We start from the raw sequence: 24903 nt of genomic DNA on the forward strand, positions 1-24903 counted from the left end.
CATTTGTTTTACACAACTGCTGTGTCCTCAGTGCGTAAAACCATTCCTGGCACAGAGTAGACACTCAATAAATAACTTCTTAGTTGAATGAACTATTTTACTTAGACATAAGTTTAAAAACAATGAACTTAAGGGTCACCTGGGTGGCTCAGCCAGTTGAGCATTTAACTCTTGATTTCAGCTCAGGTCATGATCTCAGGGTCATAAGATAGAGCCCCAAACTGGGCTCTGCGCTCAGCGGGGAGTCTGCTTGAGATTCTTTCCCTCTGCCCCCTCCTTGCGTGCGTGCGTGCGCACACATGCACAGTTTCTCTTTCTCAAATAAATAAATCTTTAAAAATTGTTAAAAATAATGAGTTTTTAAAATACATATTAAGTATGTAATGGTATAGATGAAACTCAAATATAGTGAAACATGTCAAAGTCTACTAACAACTGAAGCTGAGGAATAGTCAGGCAATAAATGAAGAGTAGGCCTAAACATAAAACGCTTAGGGACAAGCTCTTCAGGTTAAAGCACTTCTTGATAAACATACTATCTATATGACACTATGTTTGTCTTTCCTAAAAAAAAAAAAAAAAGATATGGATAATCATTTTATTTTGTGGTGAGATAGTCACTTTATTAAGTTAAAATAAAAAGATAAGGTTCTAAGAATTTACAACAGGATCCAAATTTTTATGATTATGTTAGTAATGTTTATCTTAGGTGACAGGAGTAGGCTGTTAAACTTTTACTTTCTGCTTGGCAGTTTCCTATTTTTCTATTTTGAACAATTATTTGAAATAAGAAAAGGGATATTCTAATTGTTTTTTAAAAGGACCGTCTGATGAACATTTAAGTTACTGATAATTTTTAGATATTTCAAGTAATTTTATAAATAAACAATCATTCAGAGATATATATCCTAGACACTTGGATCTAAACATTTAGAAGTAAAATGCACTATAAAAGGAAAAATACAGTTTGAATTTGGTAGATAGCACCATATTGTTCTATGAAAGTGTTGTACCAATTTACAATCCCACTTATGAAAATACCTGTTTTCCCAACACTGGGCAACCCTAAGTATTATTCATTTCATTTCTTCCCAAATGATTAACCAAGTATTCCAACCATAAATTAACTATAAAAATGCTTGTGTGTAGGTATGTATATGTGTGTGTGTGCGTGCACATGTGAATTCTAATTTATATGTACCATGTTTAGCTTTAGGGGGAAAGAAACCTAAAAGGGATAAAGAAAATTGTTTTTTATTTCAAAGTACCTTCACTTTATACAAAAAAAAAAAAAAAAAAAATCCTGAATTTTTTTGCAAGCATGTATTACTTTAAAATCAACGGAAAAAAATACAGATGCTCCTCTTTTCTTGAGAAAGACAGAATTCCTCAGTTTAATCTGCAAAGTATCTAAATTAAATAGTTCCCAAAATATGTATCTTCAGCTCTAAGAAGATGACTAGTACCATTATTTCTTCCAAAACTTTGCTGACTGAATGACTGTATGTATAAATGAAACTAAACAGTCTGCTTTCTCCATTACACCTTCAAAATAGACCTGCTAACTTAAATGGAAAGAGGTCCACAAAAAAGCCATACAAGAAATCATGGAGTCTGAGGTAATTTCCAATATGCTAAACATGGTCCTACACTGTCCACCATTCTGTTACATCTAAAATATTGTCAATAAAATTAGCAGCATGATACAAAACATAATAGTGAATGTAGGAGAATTTAGAGTCAAAAAATAGTTCCAGTCTCCAATCCACCTACGATCTTCACCCTGGACAAGTCAGTTAACCTTTTGGGTCACACAGTTTACCTTTCAAAGGATAATGACAAGTGGAAAATAACAGGGTTATTGTGAGGCTCAAATGAAATAGTGAATTAAAAACACTTTTTAAACTGTAATTTTTATTAACACAGTTCTATTAATTTTTATTAATTCAATTTAAACAAAACTATTTCAAAAACATACCATCCAAGACCTATTTCTACATGAAAGGGCCCTTTAGATACAAATGCCAGTGGCATGTTTTCGTTGTTATGCAGCATTCCATTCATTTAACAAATGCTTTTTTAGTACGTCGACCTCACTCATAAAAGAGGAAATACAAACAAACTATACTATGAAACTATTTTTCACCTATCAGATTGGCAAAAATTCCAAAGTTTGATTGCACAGTCTGGTGGTGAGCCTGTGGGAGAAAAGGCACTCATACCTAGCAAGTGGGAATGTAAATAAAGACAGTTTTGCAATATCTACCAAAACTATAAGTACACATCCTTTGTACTTCCACATCTTGGAAATTTACCCCACTGTTCTACTAGCACTCATACAAAATAATGTACTTACGAAGTTATTCAAAGCAATACTGTGTGCATAACAAGACTAGAACACCCTAAATGCCTACCAAGAGAAGCCAGTTAAATAAATCACGGTACACCTATTTAACGCAAAACCATGCAGGAAAAAAACAATTAAGGAGGCTCTGAAAAATTAGGGAAGCTATCTATAGAAAAACATCTGAGACATTTTAGGTGAAAAATGCAAGGCATAGAAATATATATAGTTTGGTACTATTTTTATTTGTATTTGCATAAAGAATTCAGAAAGGAGAAACAAGAAATGTAGAACAGTGGTTATTAGGGCGGGGTAAAAAACGAGGGAGACGGGAGGTGAACTTTAAACCTTTATATATTTTTCGAACCATGACTGCATTAGCTATTCAAAAATTTAAATGAAAAAAAAAAAGAGGGCTTAATATATGCCAAGCGTTGTTTCAAGTGCAATGAACAAAACTAACCTAAAATTTTCTGAATTATATGGAGTTCATCTTCTCATGTATTTGAAATAACTGGTTGGCATTCCGGGCACTCACATTTCATGGGTGAAAAAAGAACTATGACTGAAGAACAAACTTGATTTTATAAAATTTCAAGCTTAAGAGGAAACCACGATTAGAACATAGCTCATCATCCATTAACACAAAGCTTTGTTCTCTGGGGGTGTGATAACTTTGATCTGAACTACTTAAGGGGTAGGCAATGTCCTAAGAGCACTAAAAGATGTCAAAAGTCAAAAAATCTCACACATAACTTCTTAGAATCTGCTGTGAATTCAGGCAAAATAAAAAAGTAACTTAGAGATCAGTATTTCAAATATTCTTCCAATGAAAAAAAAACCAAAATTTTCTTTTAAAACTAAGAAATGGGGGTGCCTGGGTGGCATTGAGCCCTGCATCGGGTTCCCTGCTCAGCGGGGAGTCTGCTTCTCTCTCTCTCCCTCTCCCCCTCCCCACCGCTCATATTCTCTCTCTCTGTGTCAAATAAATAAATAAAATCTTTAAAAATAAATAAACAAAACCAAGAAATGATGTCACTACACAGGTGGTACAGGTGGTTTTGTGAGAAGAGCCAACTGGCCCTCTATCATGGTCATCCTACACCAACGGCCACATAATGATCATGAAATGAATATTTGTGCTTGTCATCACAGATCCAACAAGATAAGCTGGATTAACTAGACTTATTAAGGAAACAGCTTCCTGGCTCCTCCTATGGTAGTTAAAAGTTATAAAGCCCAACATGTGGGCCCAAAGGAAGACCATAAATAGACTCCATTCGACCATGATATTCTGGAGTAGGAGGAAGTCTCAGAAATCATCAATTCTCTCATTTTAAAGATAAATCCACCAAAGCTCACAAGAGGAACTAAATGCCCTAACCAAGGGGCTTGCCAGTTAGTGACAGACTCAACAGCACTAGCAGAGACTGTACTTCTCTGTGGTGTACCAGCTATTCTCTTGCTGTATGAATGATCATTTCATTGTGAGAACTTTAAGAAGCAGTCTATGATAACTTCTAAACTCAAGGTGTAGTCTGAGCTAGAAGAAGACAAAAAATAAACCAAAAAAGTCACTTTGTTTCCATCATATCTCTTAGACAACTTTTTATAAGATGGTCATCAACCAGTCCCATGACTACTCTCTTCTTGTAAACTACTTTGATTGTTAACATTAGAAATTACCAAATACCTAAAATGTGCTAAGTACTATGTTAATTATTATTATCAAAGATAACACTGGAGCAAGAACATAGAAGTTTTAATGAAGATAATCAAGGACTGATTATACAGAAAGCCATCAAAAATTTAAAACACTCGGGGTGTCTGGGTGTCTCAGTCGGTTAAGCATCTGACTCTCAGGTTCAGCTTAGATCATGGTTTCGGAATCATGGGATGGAGCTCCCCATGGGGCTCTGCACTCAGCAGGGAGTCTGCTTCTCTCCCTCTCTCTCACCCTCTGCCCCCTCCCTCCCCCTAAGATGGATAAATAAATCTTAAAAAAAAAAATTTTAAGCATCTCACATAGGTCACCTGTCTGGCTCAGTCAGTAGAGCATGTGACTCTTGATCTCGAGGTTGTGGGTTCAAGCCCCACACTGGATTACTTAAAAACGAAAAAAATTTGTTTAATCTAAAAAAATAAAACACTCCGGCATTGTCATATAGTGCTACTGATAAAACCCATTACTGAGCAGTAGACCAAATGTATTAAGGTCTGCAAAAATGCTTATACCTTAAAACAAACAATAACCAAACTGTTTCATTTTCCTTCTGGGCACATCGGAAGACAACATATCCCAGTCCCCTGTTCATCTAAAAAGGATGACACTACTGATTTATGGCCAATAGAATGTAATAGAACTGATGTAGACCATTTCCGTTAAAAAAAAATCTCCCTCAAATAATCCTTCTCTCTTGCCATGCCAAAAGTCATATATTGATGATAGCAGCATTCCAAAATAGAAGGAGCCGGGATACCTGAGTCACTGCTTAGAGGACAGCTGCCAAGACTATGCCTGATAAGAACACCTACACTGGACTTAGTGTAAGAAATTTATTACATTACGCCACTGAGATTTGCAGTATTTGTTACAGTAGCTAGCATAAATCATTCAGATTAACATAGTGTTTTAAGAATTTGCAATGGTTACAATGAAAAATAAGAATGAAATAAAATTATATGAAAATGCAGAATTTAGACTCCTTTTTTTCATCCTTAAAAATTATTTTAATGCTATTTACATTATGGTGGGGGTTCTACCCTATATAATTCCTGACTGAATCTTTTAATGAGCATATATTGGTATTGAAATTAAAAAAACAAAAAAGGTGTTAATAACAACAAGTGCTTTAATAATGGTCTTTAAAAGTAATTAAAACCTGGGGTGCCTGGGTGCCTCAGCTGGTTAAGCGTCTGCCTTCAGCTCAGGTCATGATCTCAGGGTCCTGGGATCAAGCCCCACATTGTTGGGCTCCCCGCCCAAAATAACACCACTTTCTGTTTATATACATAGATCTTCAATCACATCTTATCAAGTGTTATCATCTAATCTCAGCTGTTCCTCATAAAAATCTGTCTTGCCAACTTCATAAGGCATCATCATCTCCACTTTACAGATGGGAAAAGTGAGGTTCAAAAAGCCACAATCTTTGTCCAGTGTCACACAGCTAGACCGACTATGTATTTTCAATCCTAATTCAGTATTCCTGGCATACACCATGTTTGTTCCCTTGTACCACCCAACACATGGCAACTGATTATATCCAAGCACTTTTCATCCAGTACGTATTCAAAAGATGCTTGTGATTTTGAATCAAATACTTATTTGGTCTACTCTCAGAACTGCCACTTATGGAGCAGTCCACAGTACAACACATGCAAATGAATTCAAGGGAACCATGCCATTCTTCTAAAAATGACCCCATATATACACAAGGAATTACAGATATGAGAAGACATAAACTGGTTCCAATTTTTCTATATTTTTAAAAATTAATTACATTTTAAAGAAAATAAAATCAGTATATATACTGGACTCGTATCTATTTTAATGATAGCTACTAGAATAAAAACACTAATAACTAACATCCATAAATAAATTTACTAATTTAAGAACTATCCAAAAGCCACGTTTCTTTTATATATGATATACGTAACAACTACTCAAATATTTTCAGACAGCCTGACAATTTGGCTTTCCAATACGCAATAACAGCAAATAGAAGAGGCACTGATACTTGTGTTACAAAAGAATAAAAATGAGATGTAACAATTTGTGGGCAAGCCCACAAATTCCCTTACCTTTATATATCTTTTCAGTATTACACAAGTGAAGCGTGAAGTAGGTATCAAGGAGCTGATGGCCATTTCTATTAACTATGTTCCGGGCAGCAATGTTTCGAAGGTGTCTAAGACGTCGCTAAAAATAACAACAGCAAAGAGGGACACATTCAGCTTTTCCTCCTATAAAATCTTCTGAAAGTTACGATCCGAAAATGAAACACAGGAAGTTGTCCCCGTTATTGATTTGTTGAGCCAGTAACCTTAACCCAGTCTCTTCATATGCCTCAGCATCCCCTCTGTTACAAAGGAATTATACCTGCCCAATCTCATTTACAAGGTTGTTGTGAGCATGAAATGACAACAGATATCAAGTACTGTCGAGAGCATAAATGTTACATAAGTGCTATATACCTGTACAACAGCATTAGTATTTCCTGGAATATAAAGTAAGCAGTAATTTGCTTTCTTCCCTTCAGAAGAATAGACATGCAAGTCCATCTCATACCTACAGACAAGCAGTTTTTACATACACACACCCCTGTTGCTAGTGTACTCGAGATGCCAGGTCATCTGTACAACCAGGAAAAGATGTCAAGCCAAAACATAACTCACTGGGCACTCCAGCCAGCCAATAACCCAACTGTTGCGAGCTTAAATTAGATCTTCACCTGCCCAGCAGCCAACCAATCTCTCTTTCCTGATCAGGTCTCCTTCCCAACAATTTCTCCAACTAAGATGCACAAATCATTTGGAGTCCCCATTGTTGAAAAGGCAAACACTTCATAAGCGACAGCAGAAATCAACAAAAATACAAGATAACGAATAGCCAAAGAAAAGCATATCAAAAAGAGAAGATGTTGGCCATGCTCGAGTCTCGGCACATCAGATCATTCCCAAAGGCTAGTTCCCTGTGTCAAATAATTATTTTCAGACTTAAAAACAGAAATCAAGTGCTCAGTTTTAAAATATGCTTAAAGCTCTCCCTTCAGGCTAAAAGACAGCCCAATCTACTCAAGTAAGCCCATCTTCAATTACACACGCAGTTAGCTGGAAAAGTACAGTTCTTTCTTTCCATGTGCATAGCAACCTAATCCTTTCTCCCAATCTAGAGATTAAGATTCTTTGAGAGAGGTTATTGTCTAATAAATTTGTTTAATACTCTTAAGTATGAAAAGGCCCAAATATATTTACAAAAAGTTCCTCAGGCTGGCAAGAACTTTTTTTTTCTTTTTTTTTCTCTCTCTCTCTTTTTTTTTTTTAGTGATCCCAGCTGGGCCCCTCCAGGCATGCTCCCCGCCCCCAGCAGCCCAGCTTCCTCTCCTCAGGCCCTTGGGGTTGGACACCCTGCGGCAGCCCTGCGGTGGCGGTGAGTGACAATCAGTCTTGCGAAAGGCCTGCCTGGGGCAGGGAGCCTCAGGTACAGCCAGGCTGGGGGCGGTGTTCTCCCCAAGCTGAGACAGGAGTCGCAGGCCACAAAATTCCTCCTCCACCTCCTCCAGCTATTTCATGGTCTCCTCCAGGCTGAGCAGCTTTTCCCGCTCGTGCTCTCGCTCTCGCTCAAATAAATAAAATCTTTAAAAAATAAAAAGTTCTTAGGGCTTATTCTAAAAGACTCATTTTTACACAATCTGCCAATGGTTTCCATTTCATACCCTGGATTACAGCAACTATCTCTTCTTCCTATATATTTTTCATTAGCCCTCTGGATCAAGATTTGAAATTAACAGGAAGCACTAACCACATCTATTTTGCTGTAAGATTACAATCTTGATCCTCTGATCAAAGACCTGAAAATATTACCCAAAGCCTCTAGAATAAAGTACACACTTGCCCTATTGCTTTCGAAACCCTGTACAATCTGACCCTCTCCACATCTTATCTTTACTTCTCACTAGATCTACATACCCAACCCCTCAGTCACACATGAATGCTTAAGGTTCCATGAAAAGGATCATGCACGTTCCTAGCCCCAGGCTTTTGCTAATGCTAGCCCCTCAATCTAGAATACCGTTCTCTCTCTTTTTTTAAGATTGTATTTATTTATTTTGAGAGAGAATGAGAGCAAGAGAGCATGAACAGAGGGAAGGGGAATAGGGAGAGGGAGAAGCAGATACCCCTCTGAGCAGGGAGCCCCACGAGGAACTGGATCCCAGGACCCTGGGATCATGCCCTGAGCCAAAGGCAGCCACTTAACCGACTGAGCCACCCAGGTGCCCCAGAATACCATTCTCTTAAAGGAGATCCTATTTCTACTTCAAAGTTTAGGAGAGAAGACGTCTCCTTCCTTTGTCTCTAAGTGAAATTAGTTAATCCTTTATTTATATCCAAATAAGAACTTTGCTTCTATCTCTCCTATAGCGCTTATTTCATTTAACCTAGTCTTATTAGTTGATTAGTTATCTTCCCTATTAATCTCTTAATAACAGAGATCATTACCATCACTACACTGTCAGCACTTATTAAATGTTTACCATGTGCCATGCTCTGCACTAAACACTTTGTACATATGATCTTATTTAATCCTAACAACCCCAGGACATGAGGTTTTATTCATTATCATTATTCATCTCTTTATCCCAACATTCCTACGGAACAAAATATAAAATAGTAAATAATAAATGAGTGGTATATCTCAAAAGAAGGAAGGAAAGAAAGCAAAAGGAAAGCAAGGGTTTACACCTATATACGTGGCTATATATCATACACTTATATCATAAACACACACACATATATAATTAATACGGTTTGGTCTTTACACTGCCCTATTGCCACACAGGGCAGAGTGAGCAATGATCTATCCTTCAGCACAAGAGAATAATTTTATGACAAATACAATAATAATGGAACAGACTGCCTTATGACGCAATGTGCAAGGCTTGGCCAGAGATGTAATCTATAATCGATGCATAGATATTACTGAAGAGATCTTTCCACTATCTAAGAAGTTAGCACAACCAGCTCCAAGACACCTTCTGACTCCGAGCTCTGCAATTCTAATATCAGCAGTGGAGTCCATAAACATCCATCTGGGTGGAGTACCAATGTATCACTATCGTTTCCATGCTCCTTCCACTAACGTGGGTAAACAGAACTGACCACATCAGGGCATTTTATAAGAAGGTTTACAGAAAAAAAAAAAAAAAAAAAACACAAAAAAACCAAAAACCTCCTCCACAAATTAACCAACTATACTTAAAGCACTGACTTTGGGTTGTACAACTTTTTGCCTTTTTCCCTATTTTATTTATTTCAAAAGCATTAGGGTAAGTATTCTCATTACACCATGATTAATTAAAATACAAGATGCTCCCAGCAGCTAGAAGGGACAAAGGAAATCAACTCTTTACAGGTAAATTATTGATGTGATCTTGGTGAAACGCAGTAAATGTACACATGAACCCTCTTGTGCCCTTTGTCTTGGCTTCCTCTTTAATAACATTTATTCCAATTTTATCATAAAGCTTTTTATTTTTAAAAAATGCTAAACTGTAATAAAATGGAGTTTAATTAATAATAATGTGCCAATGTTACTTTTTAGTTTTGACACATGAAAAATGGTAACGTAAGATAATGACATTAGGGGAAATTGAATGAAGGAAATTCTCTGAAGATTTTTGAAATTTTTCTGTAAACTTGAAGTTATTCCAAAATAAAGTGTTTGTTTTTTTTTTAAGTTACTGCCTTTTTCAGAGTTAGGAGGTGTGTAAGCAGGACAAAAAGAGTGCCAATAAAACATTTCACAAGCACTACTTTATTAATAAAACTCTTCTTTATTCCCACCGTTCACTTCACTCCCACTTCCTCTCTTCCTCTCCTTCCCCTAAGATTTAGTGCAATTAAAAAGAAACACTGGAAGGTTAAGTCAGAAACTCATAAAAAGTATGGTGACTAACATAATGTAATAAAAAAAATTTTTTTAATAAAAAATAAAATAAATCAAAATATTCCAAAGAAGGAAGGAAGGAAGGAAGGAAGGAAGGGAAGAAGAAAGAAAGAAAGAAAGAAAGAAAGAAAGAAAGAAAGAAAGAAAGAAAGAAAGAAAGAAAAGAAAGAAAGAAAAGAAAGAAAGAAAAAGAAACTCATAAAAAATGATTACCTATGGGGGTGAGAACAAGTTGGAGAGAATACAGAGAAAAGTAAGACTCACCTGCTACTTGCTTATATAGTTTTGACTCTGTACCATATAAATGCCTTACATACTCAAAAAGTAAAGTTAAATAAGTAAGAAAAAGTTTAAATCAACTAAACATAGTCCAAAATATAACAACAATACCAAAAATTACCACTGGTGTTAGGACATATCATCTATCTCATCCAAATTATTACCCTATGATTCAAGAAGTACTGAAGAAACCAGAGTGACCTAAAAGATCCTCTCTTGTTCAGTTCCCCCAGATATATACTTGAAAAAAATATGTAATCTTACCTATATTGGAAATAGGGTTAGTTCCAGATATTTGTCTATCTTCCCCAACAAGAATATAAATTCTATAAGGAAGAGATTTTATTTTGTTTTTTAAAGATTTTGTTTATTTATTTGTCAAAGAGAGGGAGTGCGTGCACACAAGCAGGGGGAGCAGCAGGCAGAGGGAGAAGCAGGCTCCCCGCTGAGCGAGGAGCCTGATGCGGGACTTGATCCCAGGATTCTGGGACCATGACCTGAGCTGAAGGCAGACGCTTAACCAACTGAGCCACCCAGGCGTCCCAGAGATTTAATTTTATTTATAGTTGTGTCTCCAGCATCTGGATGAGTACCTAGCAAATAGCAGGCACACAATATATGTTTTTGGACTGAATTACTAAATCTCCAGTGAATTAACCCAGTCAAGAATGTCTTGGTATGGGACACTTGCATGGCTTAGTCGGTTAAGCGTCTATCTTCAGCTCAGGTCATGATCCCAGAATCCTGGGATCAAGTCCCGCATCGGGCTCCTTGCTCAGCGGGGAGCCTGCTTCTCCCTCTGCCTGCTGCTCCCCCTGCTTATGCGCACGCACTCTCTCTCTCTGACAAATAAATAAATAAAATCTTGAAAGAAAAAAAAAAAAAGACGACCTCTTCAAATGGCCCACCTAAAGACAGTTGAAACCAAATCTTACGATCTAAACTGGCTCAAGTATCTCAGGAAAGTATGAACAGTCTGAGTAATTAAAATTTCCACAAACTTTGGATTTATTCTTTAAGATAACATCCTATGCAGTTTTCTTTACCAGCAATCTCCTTAAACTTTCTCAACTGTTCTATGCCTTTACAGTTATGAAACGCTCTTTGTCCATCATTCTTCAGCAGTAGGTTTAGGCGGCAAAGTTGTACTCTAATAACATCCACCCCCAAAACTAAAGCTGAACAGATTTTAATTTTTAAATTGGAATTAATATGGTTTAAAATTTTTGAAACACTATCTCTAAAACATCCTATATAGAGAATAAAAACATTCACTAACATATAAAATTAAAATTTCCTATTCAGATTTTATTTGGAAGATTGATAGCTATAATTACAGCACAACTCTGCTAACTGAAATGTTGGTGGTGAGCGAAAGACCACTATGACCCTAAATTCCTAAACATTTTTACAAATCTTTCAAATATAAATTCTAAAACAAGACTTAAGTGGTATGCATTGTAGATCTGAAGCATTTGCTTTAGTAAAAAAATAATTACTCATTAGTAATGACTGAAACTGCTGCCTCTAAAGAACTTGTTAATACTACTACTATTGTTAGCCAACTACTTCAAAACTTAACAGTAGTCAGGGGCAACTGGGTGGCTCAGTCAGTTAAGCGTCTGCCTTAGGCTCATGTCATGATCTCTGGGTCCTGGGATCAAGCCCCATATTGGGCTCCCTGCTTAGCAGGGAGTCTGCTTCTCCCTCTTCCTTGCTCTGTCTCCCCTGCTTATGCGCTTTCTCTCTCTCTCTCTGAAATAAATAAAATATTAAGAAAAAAATAACAGTAGTCTAAGAAAAGTTTTTCGTTTTTTATATTGTGTTTATTTTGTCCTGCCCAATACCTATTTGACTAAAACAAAAAAACAAAACAAACAAACTCCTTTGCAGAATCACCCTCCCCTACTATGAATCTCTATGTTTCCTGTAGAATTAACTCTACCTCCAACCCCAAGAATGTTCATGTCATGACTCAGATCAGGACAATCAACACACTCCCTCCCCCTGAGCATAAAATATGACTTAATTAGGACCACTGAAAGACTCCGAAATTCTATTAAATTACTGAGATTTCTTTTTTTTTTTTTTTTTTTTCACAATGGCCCTGAACATGGAAGGATACAGAGCTGGAGATGTTGGCAGCTGTCTTTCATCACAGTAAAACCAAAGAATGAAACCAAAAGGGAAGAAAGCAGAGTAAAGAGATGTGAAATTCAGGTCCTGCCAACGATGTAAGTGTCTCTGGATCAAACTATACCTAAAATGAGAATTACAATGACAACCACCAACAGAGTCCCCATAAAACTGTCAAAGATTACAACTAGGAAGATTTATATTGTGACTATTTATTTATGATTTATCCATAACAGGTTAGTAGATGAAGAGTAACATTTAGTGGCAGGGTACAAAGAAATGTTTCATTTTGTTAAACATTCCCATGTTTTAGAAAATGATCATTCCTGGTAGGTCAACTCATTTTTGTTGATACAATTTTGAATCTCAATATGGGTGACAGCACGGCTTTAAAAACAGTCAAATCACACCCCAGAACAAAAAGAAATCCAAAGCCATTTTCAGTAGTGAAATACATCATTGGGGTTCTATATTCCTCCTGAGCTTTACCACTCCCTTGCAGATATGTTCTGACTTCTGAGGTACATAATGACCAAAGAGAACTAATGTGTCTTTGATCTTCTTCCTTATCACTACTGTGAAGAGTGATTCAGGGAGGCTGACGCCCAACAGAAGGAGGACATGGCTCCCATTCACCCTTCCTTCCCTATCCGTAACCCTTGCTTCAAAAACAAAAGTACTATGGTTCTTAAATATAATCACTCCACAAATCCCCCACCATTGCCAAACTAAATAACCATCCCACATACACCTTTTATCACTTCTAAGACCATACAGAAGTATCTTCAAAACAAATTTTGAGTCTAATTTGCTTAACTACAAGAGCTATTATAAATCAATAATATAATCAATAATCTATAGCCCAACTGAAAAGGGGGAAAAGGATATAAAAAGAAACGGAAATGGTCAATGAAAATATGAGAAGATGTATAATCACACTCCTAATTAGAGATGCACACATCGAAACAATCATTCCACCTCATGGCAGACTAGTTTCCAAATGGCTGTACCAATACATCACACCCCCCATGCTCTCTTACAATGCGATACCTCCACTCCTCCATTACAAAATGGGGTCTATGTTTCCTCTCCCTTACATGTAGGCAGGCCTGTGACTACGGTAGAAATTAGACTACATGACTTCTGAGGCTAAACCATAAAATTATCTAGTTGTCTTAGGAGGCCCTTTCTTAGAACCCAGTCACCTGAATGTAAGGACACCAAACAGCTACATGAAAAGGACTTCGTGGTTGTTCTCCACAGCCTCAAGCGAGATCCCAGCTAGAGCTAGACATGTGAGTGACCACAGCAGCCCCCAGCCTTGGAGCCACCAGAAATGACATCAAATAAAGCAGAGACAAGTCATTACTACCACAGCCAAATGAAAGTGCACAATCATAAGCAAAATAAATGATGATATTGCTTTATGCCACTAAATTTTCTTACTCAGCAATAGAAAATGAATCTTATCTGATTAAATGGTCAAACTATTCAGTTTTTGTCACAGCTGATATGTGTAAGGAAAATAATGTGGGAGGAAATATAAACTGGTTCAATTTGGAGAGAGGGCAATTTAGCAATAATTATTAAATTTTAAATTGTATGTAATATTTGACCAAGCAATTCCACAAGTCACAAATATGTGTCCACATATACTTATTCTGATATTGGATATAAAAGCAAAAATTTATTAACCACTCTTAAATTGTGGTACATTCATACAATCGAAAACTATGTATCCATTTTTTAAGAAGTGCTAATATGGAACACAAAAGAGCATGAAATTTTAAATGCTCACATAAAGAAATATTACTATATACCCTGAATGAGTAGATCAGGGGTTCCAACTCATTACGTAAGCAGGCAGAGAGTAAATTATTTTAAGTTTTTCAGCACATATCCATTCTCTTCATAGTCTTGTTTGTTGGTTTACAATCTTTTAACCATGATAACCTTTCTTAGTCTCCTCAGTTACAAATGCCAGTAACTGTTCGCCAGTTTGCAAATCCCTAATGTAGAAAATCACAGATATTATGAGATAATTTTTTTAAACAGCATTTGGTTTAGAAATGTAGTCAAACTTGTTCTGGGCACCTGCCCCCTTTCTGATCCTCAACTTGTTTTTTTTGTTTTGTTTTGTTTTTTTCCATGTCAGGCATTTATTTCCTGCCTGGGGCTAGGCTAAATGGCATGGAGGAATAAGGCCCAGGTTGTTTCCAGTAAACTCAGATTACCACTATTTTGGTATACTTTTTTGAGGGACAACAAAAGCAAACCTGAGAGAAGATTAGTTTTCCACATTCCCACAGGAGGCGAAAATGCTGAATTACTGAATTGAGAATTTAAGCTTGATAAATTAGATCAGTCTTTTTTAAAAAATACAAAAGCTCCTTCTGTATTAGAGCACTCAATCACCTATTTTTTCTAATCTTTTGATCCCACCTGAAAGACTCCCTGTAAAAAGTTTTGAAAAGAACCCAAAACCACTTTATTTATAACTAGCGCTTGGTGCTACTGGTTATACGCAAATAGTACCAACAGCCAATGTTACAGATTTAAACAAACAAACAAAAAAACACCTAATTCTAATCTCTCATAAAATGCATTATAGCTCCCATCCCTAACTGAGAGCTCTCTGATACAAACCACACAACCTTGGAACTAAAGCCTTTATTTTGACACTCAATCCGCTCTCACTCAGTCCTAGAATTTAATTCAGTCACTTAGTAAACACTACGAAATTATACTACAGGCTTCTCCACAGGAAAAGACAAAATATATCTCTGAACTTTCCACATTTCTTATACACTTTGGCTCTAGGTTTTTTTCTCTCCACCCTACCTACCCCCAATCTTGGTGGAAGGTCCAAATTTGCCCTTCTTCCTCCATGTTTCCTCCAGGTAGTGTCGCTCTAATACACAAGCCTTTGTAGTGACAGGTCTAGCATTGTTCTCTGCCTGTATCTCTCATCCTCTCTCTCTTGTTCCCTTCTTCCTTCTCTTTTATCCTGCAGGTATTTCCTTCACACAGCATGCTAAGAATTCTGGGGATACAAATATGGCATTCCCTAATTTCAGAGTATGTAACCTCACTAAAGAGCTAGAGTTTGTGTACACAAAAAGGCCAATTTGAGGTCAAACAATCCAGCAGTATGCTGTCAATGAGCATTTATTAGGGAACTGCGATTCTAGAAATGTAAGACCAAAGAAGAAAGACACAGAATTACAAAGGATGACCTGGAAGATAAAAAGTGGAAGACAGGGGGCGCCTGGGTGGCACAGCAGTTAAGCGTCTGCCTTCGGCTCAGGGCATGATCTGGGCATTCTGGGATCGAGCCCCACGTCAGGCTCCTCCACTGGAAGCCTGCTTCTTCCTCTCCTACTCCCCCTGCTTGTGCTCCCTCTCTCGCTGGCTGTCTCTCTCTCTGTCAAATAAATAAATAAAATCTTAAAAAAAAAAAAAAGTGGAAGACAGGAGACAGCTCTCAGTGGTCCAAGTGTTAAGAGTAATATTGTGGGGATACCCGCGTAGCTCAGTTGGTTAAGCATCCGCCTTTGGCTCAGGTCATGATTCCAGGGTCCTGAGATCAAGTCCTACGTCAGGCTCCTTGCTCAGTGGGCAGCCTGCTTCTTCCTCTCCCCCTCCCCCTGCTTGTGCTCCCTCTCTCGCTGGCTGTCTCTCTCTCTGTCAAATAAATAAATAAAATCTTTAAAAAAAAAAAAAGTGGAGGACAGGAGACAGCTCTCGGTGGTCCAAGTGTTAAGAGTAATATTGTGGGGATACCTGCGTAGCTCAGTTGGTTAAGCGTCTGCCTTTGGCTCAGGTCATGATCCCAGGGTCCTGAGATCAAGTCCTACGTCAGGCTCCTTGCTCAGTGGGCAGCTTGCTTCTCCCTCTGCCTCCTGCTCGCCCTACTTGTGCTCTCCCTCCCTCTCTCTCTTTCCAAAAAAATAAATAAATAATTTAAAAAAAAAGAGTAATATCGTGGCCATAATTTGCTTTAAAATAATTGAGGTGAGGGAGGGAGGATGATTAGGTAGGCATATAGGTAAAATAAGATATGCCATTACATGGCAGTTACTTAAGTTACATAACAGGTACCTGGAAGTTCATTATACACCCCCTCATATATATGCCCTTCAATATACACTGATATATACAATACACATTGCACTGTACATATTTCACTATTCTTTGAAATTTCCATAATAAAAAAGTTTTAAAGTAATATTAAGAGGAACAGAAAGAAAGGATAAGACCACATAGGAGTCTAAAGCAAAAATGGGTTTAACAGGGAGATTAAATAATGGATATCGTTGAGGATGAAAAGAATATTAACAAAAGAAATAAGGGTGTCAAAAGGCCCTTAAGGAAATATGAACTAATCAGTAAAGATGTTAGGGCAATAGAGTAGCCATAAAAATAAAAATTAAAAAGAATGAATGAATGAATGAATGAATGAAAGAAAGAAAGAAAGAAAGAAAGAAAGAAAAAGAAAAAGGGGTATGTGTGTGTAAGTCTGTGTGTGTGTTTAGGAAAAGAAAGAAAGAAAGAAAGAAAAAGAAAAAGGGGTATGTGTGTGTAAGTCTGTGTGTGTGTTTAGGAAATATACCCTATACCTTATATCAAATTCCAAATGGCTTAAAAATATTTAAGTGTAAATAATGAATGCATAAAGTACCAAAAGAAATCATGAAGAACTATTTTATTACCTCAAAGGCCCAAGAATGATAAAAAACTCAGAAGCCATAAAAAGAAAAAGAAAATCAATAAATTTTACTACCTAAAACGTTTTTAAATTATGCATGGTGAAATCTGTCACACGCAAAGTCAAAGGAAAAACAACCTAACCAAAACTTTTTAACTCACATAACCAATTTCACCGAAATACAAAGAGTTCCTAAAAATCAATAAGAAAAAAATCCAACAGCCCAACAGGAAAAAAAATGGCAAAGAATATTAACAGATAATTCACAGAAAAGGAAATACAAATAACACTTAAACATGAACAGATTCTCAACCTCACTCATAAGAGAAATGCAAACTAAAACTACACTAAAATTGGCACAGACCAAAATGTCTGCTAACATATTCAGAGGCGAGGCAGTGGCAAAAGAAGCACTTGGCTGAAAAGGGTCCAAATGGAAAACCTCGGAAGATGGCAACCTGGCAATAGCTACCAAAATTACAAATGCACGTATTCTCTGACTCAGTAATTCCACTTCTCCATTTGTGAAAAAATATGTACTTAGAGATATGTGTTATAATATATGTAATACGCTATTGTTTGTATTAGCAAAAAACTGGAAATACGTTCAATGCCCACCAATAGGGGACTAGCTAAATTACGAGATATCCTATGGTGGAATACTAAGTGACCATAAAGGATAAATTATATGGCAGCTGTTTGAGCACTGATATGGAACAATCTGTAAGATATACCATTAATTAAAACAAACACACAAAAGCTTGGGGACACCTGAGTGGCTCAGCTGGTTAAGTGTCTGACTCGATTTCAACTCAGGTCATGATCTCAGGGTTGTGAAAATAAGCGCCACTCCGCACTGGGCGTGGAGCCTGTTTAAGATTCTCTCTCCCTCTCCCCCCTCCCCCACTCACTCTCCCTTATTCACTCTTGCTCGCTCGCTCTCTCTCTCTCAAAAAAAACCACAAAAGTTTATGTAGTCAGTGTGTTTAACATGCTAGCATCTGTATTTCATAGGGGAAAAAGAATATAATTATGTAATTATTGGAGATGCATAAAATATAACTGGTAACACTGGTTGTCCCAGGAAAGGGAAAATGGGTATTTGGAGTACAGAGTGGTATGGAGACTCTTCATTCTTATATATACCTTTGAATTGTGATCCATATGAATATATTGTTTATTTTTTAAAATAAAACCAGAGGCACCCAGGTGGCTCAGTCAGTTGAGTGTCCAACTCTTGGTTTCAGCTCAGGTCATGATCTCATGGTCATGGGATCAAGCCCTGCATCAGACTCCATGCTCAGTGGGGAGTCTGCGTGAGATTCTCTTTCTCCTTTCCCTCTGCCCCTCCCCATGCTTGCACTCTCTCTCTCTCTGTCAAATAAATAAATCTTAAAATAAAACCAAATTTACATTTTTAAAAAAACAGAGACAGCAACTAACCTTTAAGCACAGCTATCTGTGATAGCCATTACCAGAAGCAGTGTGACATCGTGGCTAAGAGTTCAAACTAGAGTCAGTAATTCTGAACTCTAGGGTAGTTCTACCACTCACTAGTGAGCAAATCACTTACTTTCTCTGAGCTTGCTTCCCCTCCCATAAAATGGAGATATTTCCTGTATGCCTACCTCCATGGGTTATTTTAAGGATCAAATGAAATAATGGATATAAAAGCTCTCTGAAAAATCATAAAGTACTTTATAAAGTATTAACAGAAATAGGGATGTCGAGAAAGGGATGTGGTTATCAGTAGAAGATGATGAATTGGTTTAGGCATTTCTAATTTGAAGTAAAGAGACAGATTTAGAATTCATTTATCTAAATAGAGGTGACCTGGTCTCAAATTTACAGATCTCCAAAGGACAAACATTCAATAAATAGAATTACAAAACTGCAAAAATGGAAAACATCCTGAAGGTCATCTAAGCCTTTGCTACTCAGGATTACCTGGGAACGTGTTGGAGAGGCACAATCTCAGGTCCCACTACAGACCCACCCTGTCAGAATCCATATTTTAACAGGATCCCCAGGTAATTTTTATGCACATTTTAAGTTTAATAAGTACTAATCTAGCCATCTTATTCATTTTTCAGATAATAAAATCGGGGCCTTATATAAGTAAAGGGACTTGGCCATGTTCGCACTGTCGGTAAGTACCCAAATCAAGATGTGGACCCAAGCCTGATCTCTTGGACTGTGTGTATATGGATGCATGTACATCACGTATTTGCTTCCCAAATACCTTGTTTCAAGACCCAGGAGACCTCTTTGCCTTGCAGATATCCCATGCCCCACCCCCATTTCTGATCAGTCACCAGCCCATCAATTCTCTTCCTTCACAATATCTCTGGCATATGTTCCTTCTTTTCCACATCCCTCATTCACTGCCCTAAAACTACTGCTATGCATACTAGTTATGCATGTATCAACTTCCTCCCCTGGAAACAAGAGCTCTCTTACAAACAGTAAGCTCTATATAATTCCAAAAGGAGATGCAAGGCATCAAAAAGCATTAAATAGTAGCATAACTGACTCCAGGCAGAATCAATGTTGGAAACCTAGCAAAACCAGCACATTATAATTTGGTGATCCTAACCCAGAAACTTCCTGTTGTCCCTCCCACTATTTCTTACCCATCACCTCCTCCTCTTTGCCCTAAAACTTACCCAGGTTGCCTTCATCTAATAAGGCCCTTCCACTACAATCAAGCTGTACTAAATAAATCCAAAGGCTCTGAATCTACTTTCTATCACCATCTTCTATCCCAATCTGTCCCAATACACTTTCGACATTCATAAATATTCCCATATCTTCATAATTCTCTCCTATACACTGTACTCTAACAAGCCAAAGCATTTCAACATTTCTTGACTATCCACAATGTGCCAGGAACCACACAATAAAACTGAAGTCTAAATACCTTTGAAGGGGCGCCTAGGTGGCTCAGTCGGTTAAGGGTCTGCCTTCAGCTCAGGTCAGGATCTTGGGGTCCTGGGCTTGAGTTCCATATCAGGTTCCCCGCTTAGAGGGGAGTCTGCTTCTCCCTTTCTCTCTACCCCTCCCCACTGCTTGTGCTCTCTAAGAAATAAATAAAATCTTTATAAAAATTTTAATAAATAATACCTTTGAATACCTTTCCTACATAAATTCAAGAAAATAAAAGCCCTGGTCTCTGCCCTATTTGCATTTCTGCACCAAGGAGTTTTGACTTTTGGGGGCGCCCAGGTGGCTCAGTCGGTTAAGTGTCCGACTCTTGGTTTTGGCTCAGGTCATGATCTCAGGGTCCTGAGATGGAGCCCAGAGTCGGCATCCACACTCAGTAGGGAATCTGTTCGAGATTCTCTCCTTCTGCCCCTCCGTCCCACCGCCCCCCGCCCACGCACTTACTCTAAAATAAATAAATAAATCTTAAAAAAAAAAAAAGGAAGTTTTGACTTTTTAAAGAGCAAATAATATGGGAAGACTTTTATAGACAAAAGCAATAACGAACAGAGTTATTCACCCACAACATGAAGAATAACTCCTGTGCGACAGCCTGTACGGCACGAGGGTAAACAGTTCTAGAGACTCCCATGTACAAATTGGGTTGAATTAAATCAACCTGAAAAAACAAAGGGAGTGTGTTTAAATTCAAAATCGAATTGTGAGCTATTTATTCCAATGATCCCAAACACCGTCTTTGTGTTCTAGCACGAACTTGGCAGACTTAGGTCTGAGCCTCACCCTGCTACTCACTAGGAAACGTATCAGCCTCACTTAATTATCTGCCATTCCTTTCTATATCTTACCTTTTTATTCAAGCTGGTCATTCTGCTAGAATGCTTTTCCTCCCTTTCCCACCTCGGCATTTGTTCAAATCACCTTATATTACACTAAAACGGTTTGCTGATATAGTTGCCTTAACCATTAGATTATGTGTCCCTCCAAGGCAAGGACAGTGCCTTATTGATCCTGTACCCTCAGTGTCTAACAAATAGCAATAACAATAGAAGCCAACAACTAACATTTCTGGAGCACTTTCTCTGTACGAAGCACTTTTTCAAGCAAATTTATGACTCATTTAATCCTTTCAACAACCCCACAGGGTAAGTGCTATTATGCCCATTTCATTTGAGCCTTCCTGAGGCATAGGGATATCAAGCAACTTCCAGACTGCTCAGCTAGGAAATGGAAATACCAGGATTTCACCCAGCAGTTCACTCTGGCTCTAGAATCCATATTCTTCACCAATGTGGTATACATAGCAGAAAGTCAAAAAAATAACTGTTGAACAAGTGATAGTGTAGAACAGAGTTGAACACAACTTTTATGGAATGAAAATATTAGGGAAGAAAAGTCAAGCAATTGGCAACTGAGAAAAAGGAGGAACATTGGGGTTTAAAAGTTTAGAGATATAAATAATCCAATCTCTTTCCTATTTTCTCTTGTAAAAGTTAAGACCAGAACAAAGTTTCCCAAAGTTATTTTGGGAATGATTATCTGTTTTCAACAAACTGTAAAACAGGAGCCCCTGGGTGGCTCAGTTGGTTAAGCATCTGCCTTCAGCTTAGGTCATGATCTCAGTGTCCTGGGATCCAGCCCTGTGTCGGCTCCCTGCTCAGCAGGGAGTCTGCTTCTCCCTCTCTCTCTGCCCCTCACCCCATCACGCACGCTCTTTCTCTCAAATAAATAAAATCTTAAAAAAAAAAAAAAAAAAAAAAAAAAAAACCTTCGGACGCCTGGGTGGCTCAGTTGGTTAAGCATCTGCCTTCGGCTCAGGTCATGATCCCAGGGTCCTGGGATCGAGTCCCACATTGGGCTCCTTGCTCAGTGGGGAGCCTGCTTCTCCCTCTGCCTGCTGCTCCCTCTGCTTGTGCGCTCTCTCTCTCTCTAACAAATAAAGTATTTTTTTATTTTTTCTTTTTTTTTAAAGATTTTATTTATTTATTTGACAGAGATAGAGACAGCCAGCGAGAGAGGGAACACAAGCAGGGGGAGTGGGAGAGGAAGAAGCAGGCTCATAGCAGAGGAGCCTGATGTGGGGCTCGATCCCGTAACGCCGGGATCATGCCCTGAGCAGAAGGCAGACGCTCAACCGCTGTGCCACCCAGGCGCCCCTAAAGTATTTTTTTAAAAACTGAACTTGTTAAAAAAAAGAAATTGTAAAACTGGATGAAGGGGGTCAAAGGTACAAATTTCTAATTACAAAATAAGTAAGTCATGGGGATGTAATGTGATTATAGTTAATAATACTGTACTACATATTTGAAAGTTGCTACAAGGGTAAATCTTGAAAGTCCTCATCACAAGAAAAATAAAATTTTTCTTATAACTATATATGGTGACTGGGACACCTGGCTGGCTCAGTCAGTACAGCATGCGACTTCTGAACTTCAGGTCATAAGTTCGAGCCCCACATTGGAGATGGAGTTTACTAAAAAAAAAAAAGTAAAGTTTACTAAAAAAGAAAAAAAAGAAAGAAAGAAAGAAAGAACGAATGATGTATGGTGACAGATGTTAACTAAATTTATTGTGGTTATCATTTCATAATTTACACGAATATCAAATCATTATGTTATATACCCAAAACTAATGAGGTATATCAATTATACTTCAATTTTAAAAAAATAATAATAGACAAAAATACCTAACACCAGACACTGTGAAATCACTCACAAGAAAAATGAAATACAAATTAAAAGAAAAAAGGGGGACACCTGCGTGGCTCAGTCTGTTGAGTGCCTTCGGCTCGGGTTGTGATCCCAGGGTGCTGGGATCGAGTTCCGCATCTGGTTCCTTGCTCGGTGGGGGGGTCTGATTCTCACTCTGCCTGTGCTCCCTCCTGCTTGTGCTCACTCACACTGTCTCTCTCTGACAAATAAGTAAAATCTTTAAAAATAAATAAAGAAAAAAGAAAAGAAAAAGAAAAATATTGTAAAACTATGTTCAAATATATTCTGGTATTCCAACAATAAGAGAAGTTGGAGAAAATGTACCCCAGTCTAATGCAGTATTTGATACACAGCAGAACTTTAATAGCAATTAATTAAATTTTCCATTTTTAAGGTCTTACGTTTACTTCTAAGTATCAATTTATTTAATTTTTATTTTTGATATAACTTACCTAAAATGTGCTGCGTATTTTGCTAGCTCATTAAAGAGAATATTGATAATGTAACCTTTTCCTGAAAATTCAAGGTAATAATCATGAGCAATACTTTCTAGTAATTTTCAGGTAGTTCTAAAATAGCCAAGTTTATTTATCAAAAATGCAGCCCAAAAAATGCAGCTAAGGTGCAATTAAGAAATTCTGCAATTCTTGGGGCGCCTGGGTGGCACAGCGGTTAAGCGTCTGCCTTCGGCTCAGGGCGTGATCCCGGCGTTATGGGATCGAGCCCCACATCAGGCTCCTCCGCTAGGAGCCTGCTTCTTCCTCTCCCACTTCCCCTGCTTGTGTTCCCTCTCTCGCTGGCTGTCTCTATCTCTGTCGAATAAATAAATAAAATCTTTAAAAAAAAAATTAAAAAAATAAAATAAAAATAAAAAAAAAGAAATTCTGCAATTCTACTGTCCCCATCTAATAACCTGACTGATGTCTTTTCATAGAAAAACATGAAAATCAAAAGTAAACTAGCCACTCCAGAGCACCTAGACAACTGTTCTTTACTTTTACATTTATATTAAGTACCTTCCAAGCAGAATAAACCTCATTAAGTCAATTCACGAAAACAAGCCTGAAATACCTACTCTACAGTAAGTGTATAATGGGACCAACTCTCTCCTGTAATGAGTACAGTACTATAAAATATCCTAGACCTATAATGAGCACCCACAGCCGACCTGCCTATCTTGCGAGCTTGTGATCTATTTTCAAAATGAAAACGTAGAAAATCTTCTTCATATTGCTGCTTCCCATATGTAGCTAGATATTAACATTTTAGTGGATGAAAGCAGTAGCAGTTTTCTCAATGAGATTATTCTATTCATTAAGACACACAATCAAGGTTATAAAAAGTTTTTTCCTAATTCTAAAGAAAGTTATTTTCATGTTATATTTTTTAAAAAGTTCGGTTTTCCTGTTGTCTCATTAAAAAAAAATGACTGGCACTATGACAGGAAATAATTCATATCCTCAGAAAGACGTAAGTAAGTTGGAGGAAACAAGGCATACAGTTTCTAATCACATGCCTAACATTATTCAAAGAAGGTGCTTTATAAATATCTGTCGAATAAACAGCTGATGCAGTTAAGTTCCTTCTATACTTCTTTTAACAGAGGCTAACATGACATATGAAGTACTTAAAGTTCAGAGTTAAACCCTTAGAAAAAAGAAAAAGTACAGTCATGGTAAAGAACACCAAGCTTTTCCTGAAAAAAAAAAAAAGATCGTAAGTCTGATTTCCACTTTTACTTATTTATATCTTCTCTTTTTTCTTACCCTGGAGTCTACTGACAAAAGCCAGTTTCAGCTTCCCAGTTTTCCTCATTGTTTTTAAAAATATCTGAATGCTTTTTTCAGGACATTCCCAAAACCAGATATTTCAACGGACCAACAAACAGAGACGCTTATGTAGGAGGTTCTAATGCACAGCTTTAGCATTACCTGGCTCAGCCTTTAACCGACGAATGCACTTTACTAGAGTTTTCAATGCCTAGTTAGTTTTCTAAGTAAATGAGGTCTATGACAATCATCGCCAAATATTACACAGAATGAAATTCCTGACATCACAGAACCCACAATCACCAGATGTTGCTGTTTCAGAAATTTAAAAAGGTAAAGAATCAGTA

The 24903-nt window shown here is 37.4% G+C and overlaps 1 protein-coding gene across 3 annotated transcripts in view; it reads right to left on the reverse strand.

Moving 5' to 3' along the window:
* The window catches only part of UVRAG (UV radiation resistance associated), a 295641-nt gene that overhangs the window by 262095 nt on the left and 8643 nt on the right, over positions 1–24903 (reverse strand). For all 3 annotated transcript variants that reach the window (XM_026518125.4, XM_057317031.1, XM_057317030.1), the window contains exon 2: positions 6149–6266. In XM_026518125.4, the coding sequence (XP_026373910.2) occupies positions 6149–6266 (118 nt within the window). The remainder of the gene's footprint in view (positions 1–6148; positions 6267–24903) is intronic.

The sequence above is a fragment of the Ursus arctos genome, unplaced genomic scaffold (assembly GCF_023065955.2).
Source record: "Ursus arctos isolate Adak ecotype North America unplaced genomic scaffold, UrsArc2.0 scaffold_22, whole genome shotgun sequence".
In the NCBI taxonomy this organism is placed as follows: domain Eukaryota; kingdom Metazoa; phylum Chordata; class Mammalia; order Carnivora; family Ursidae; genus Ursus; species Ursus arctos.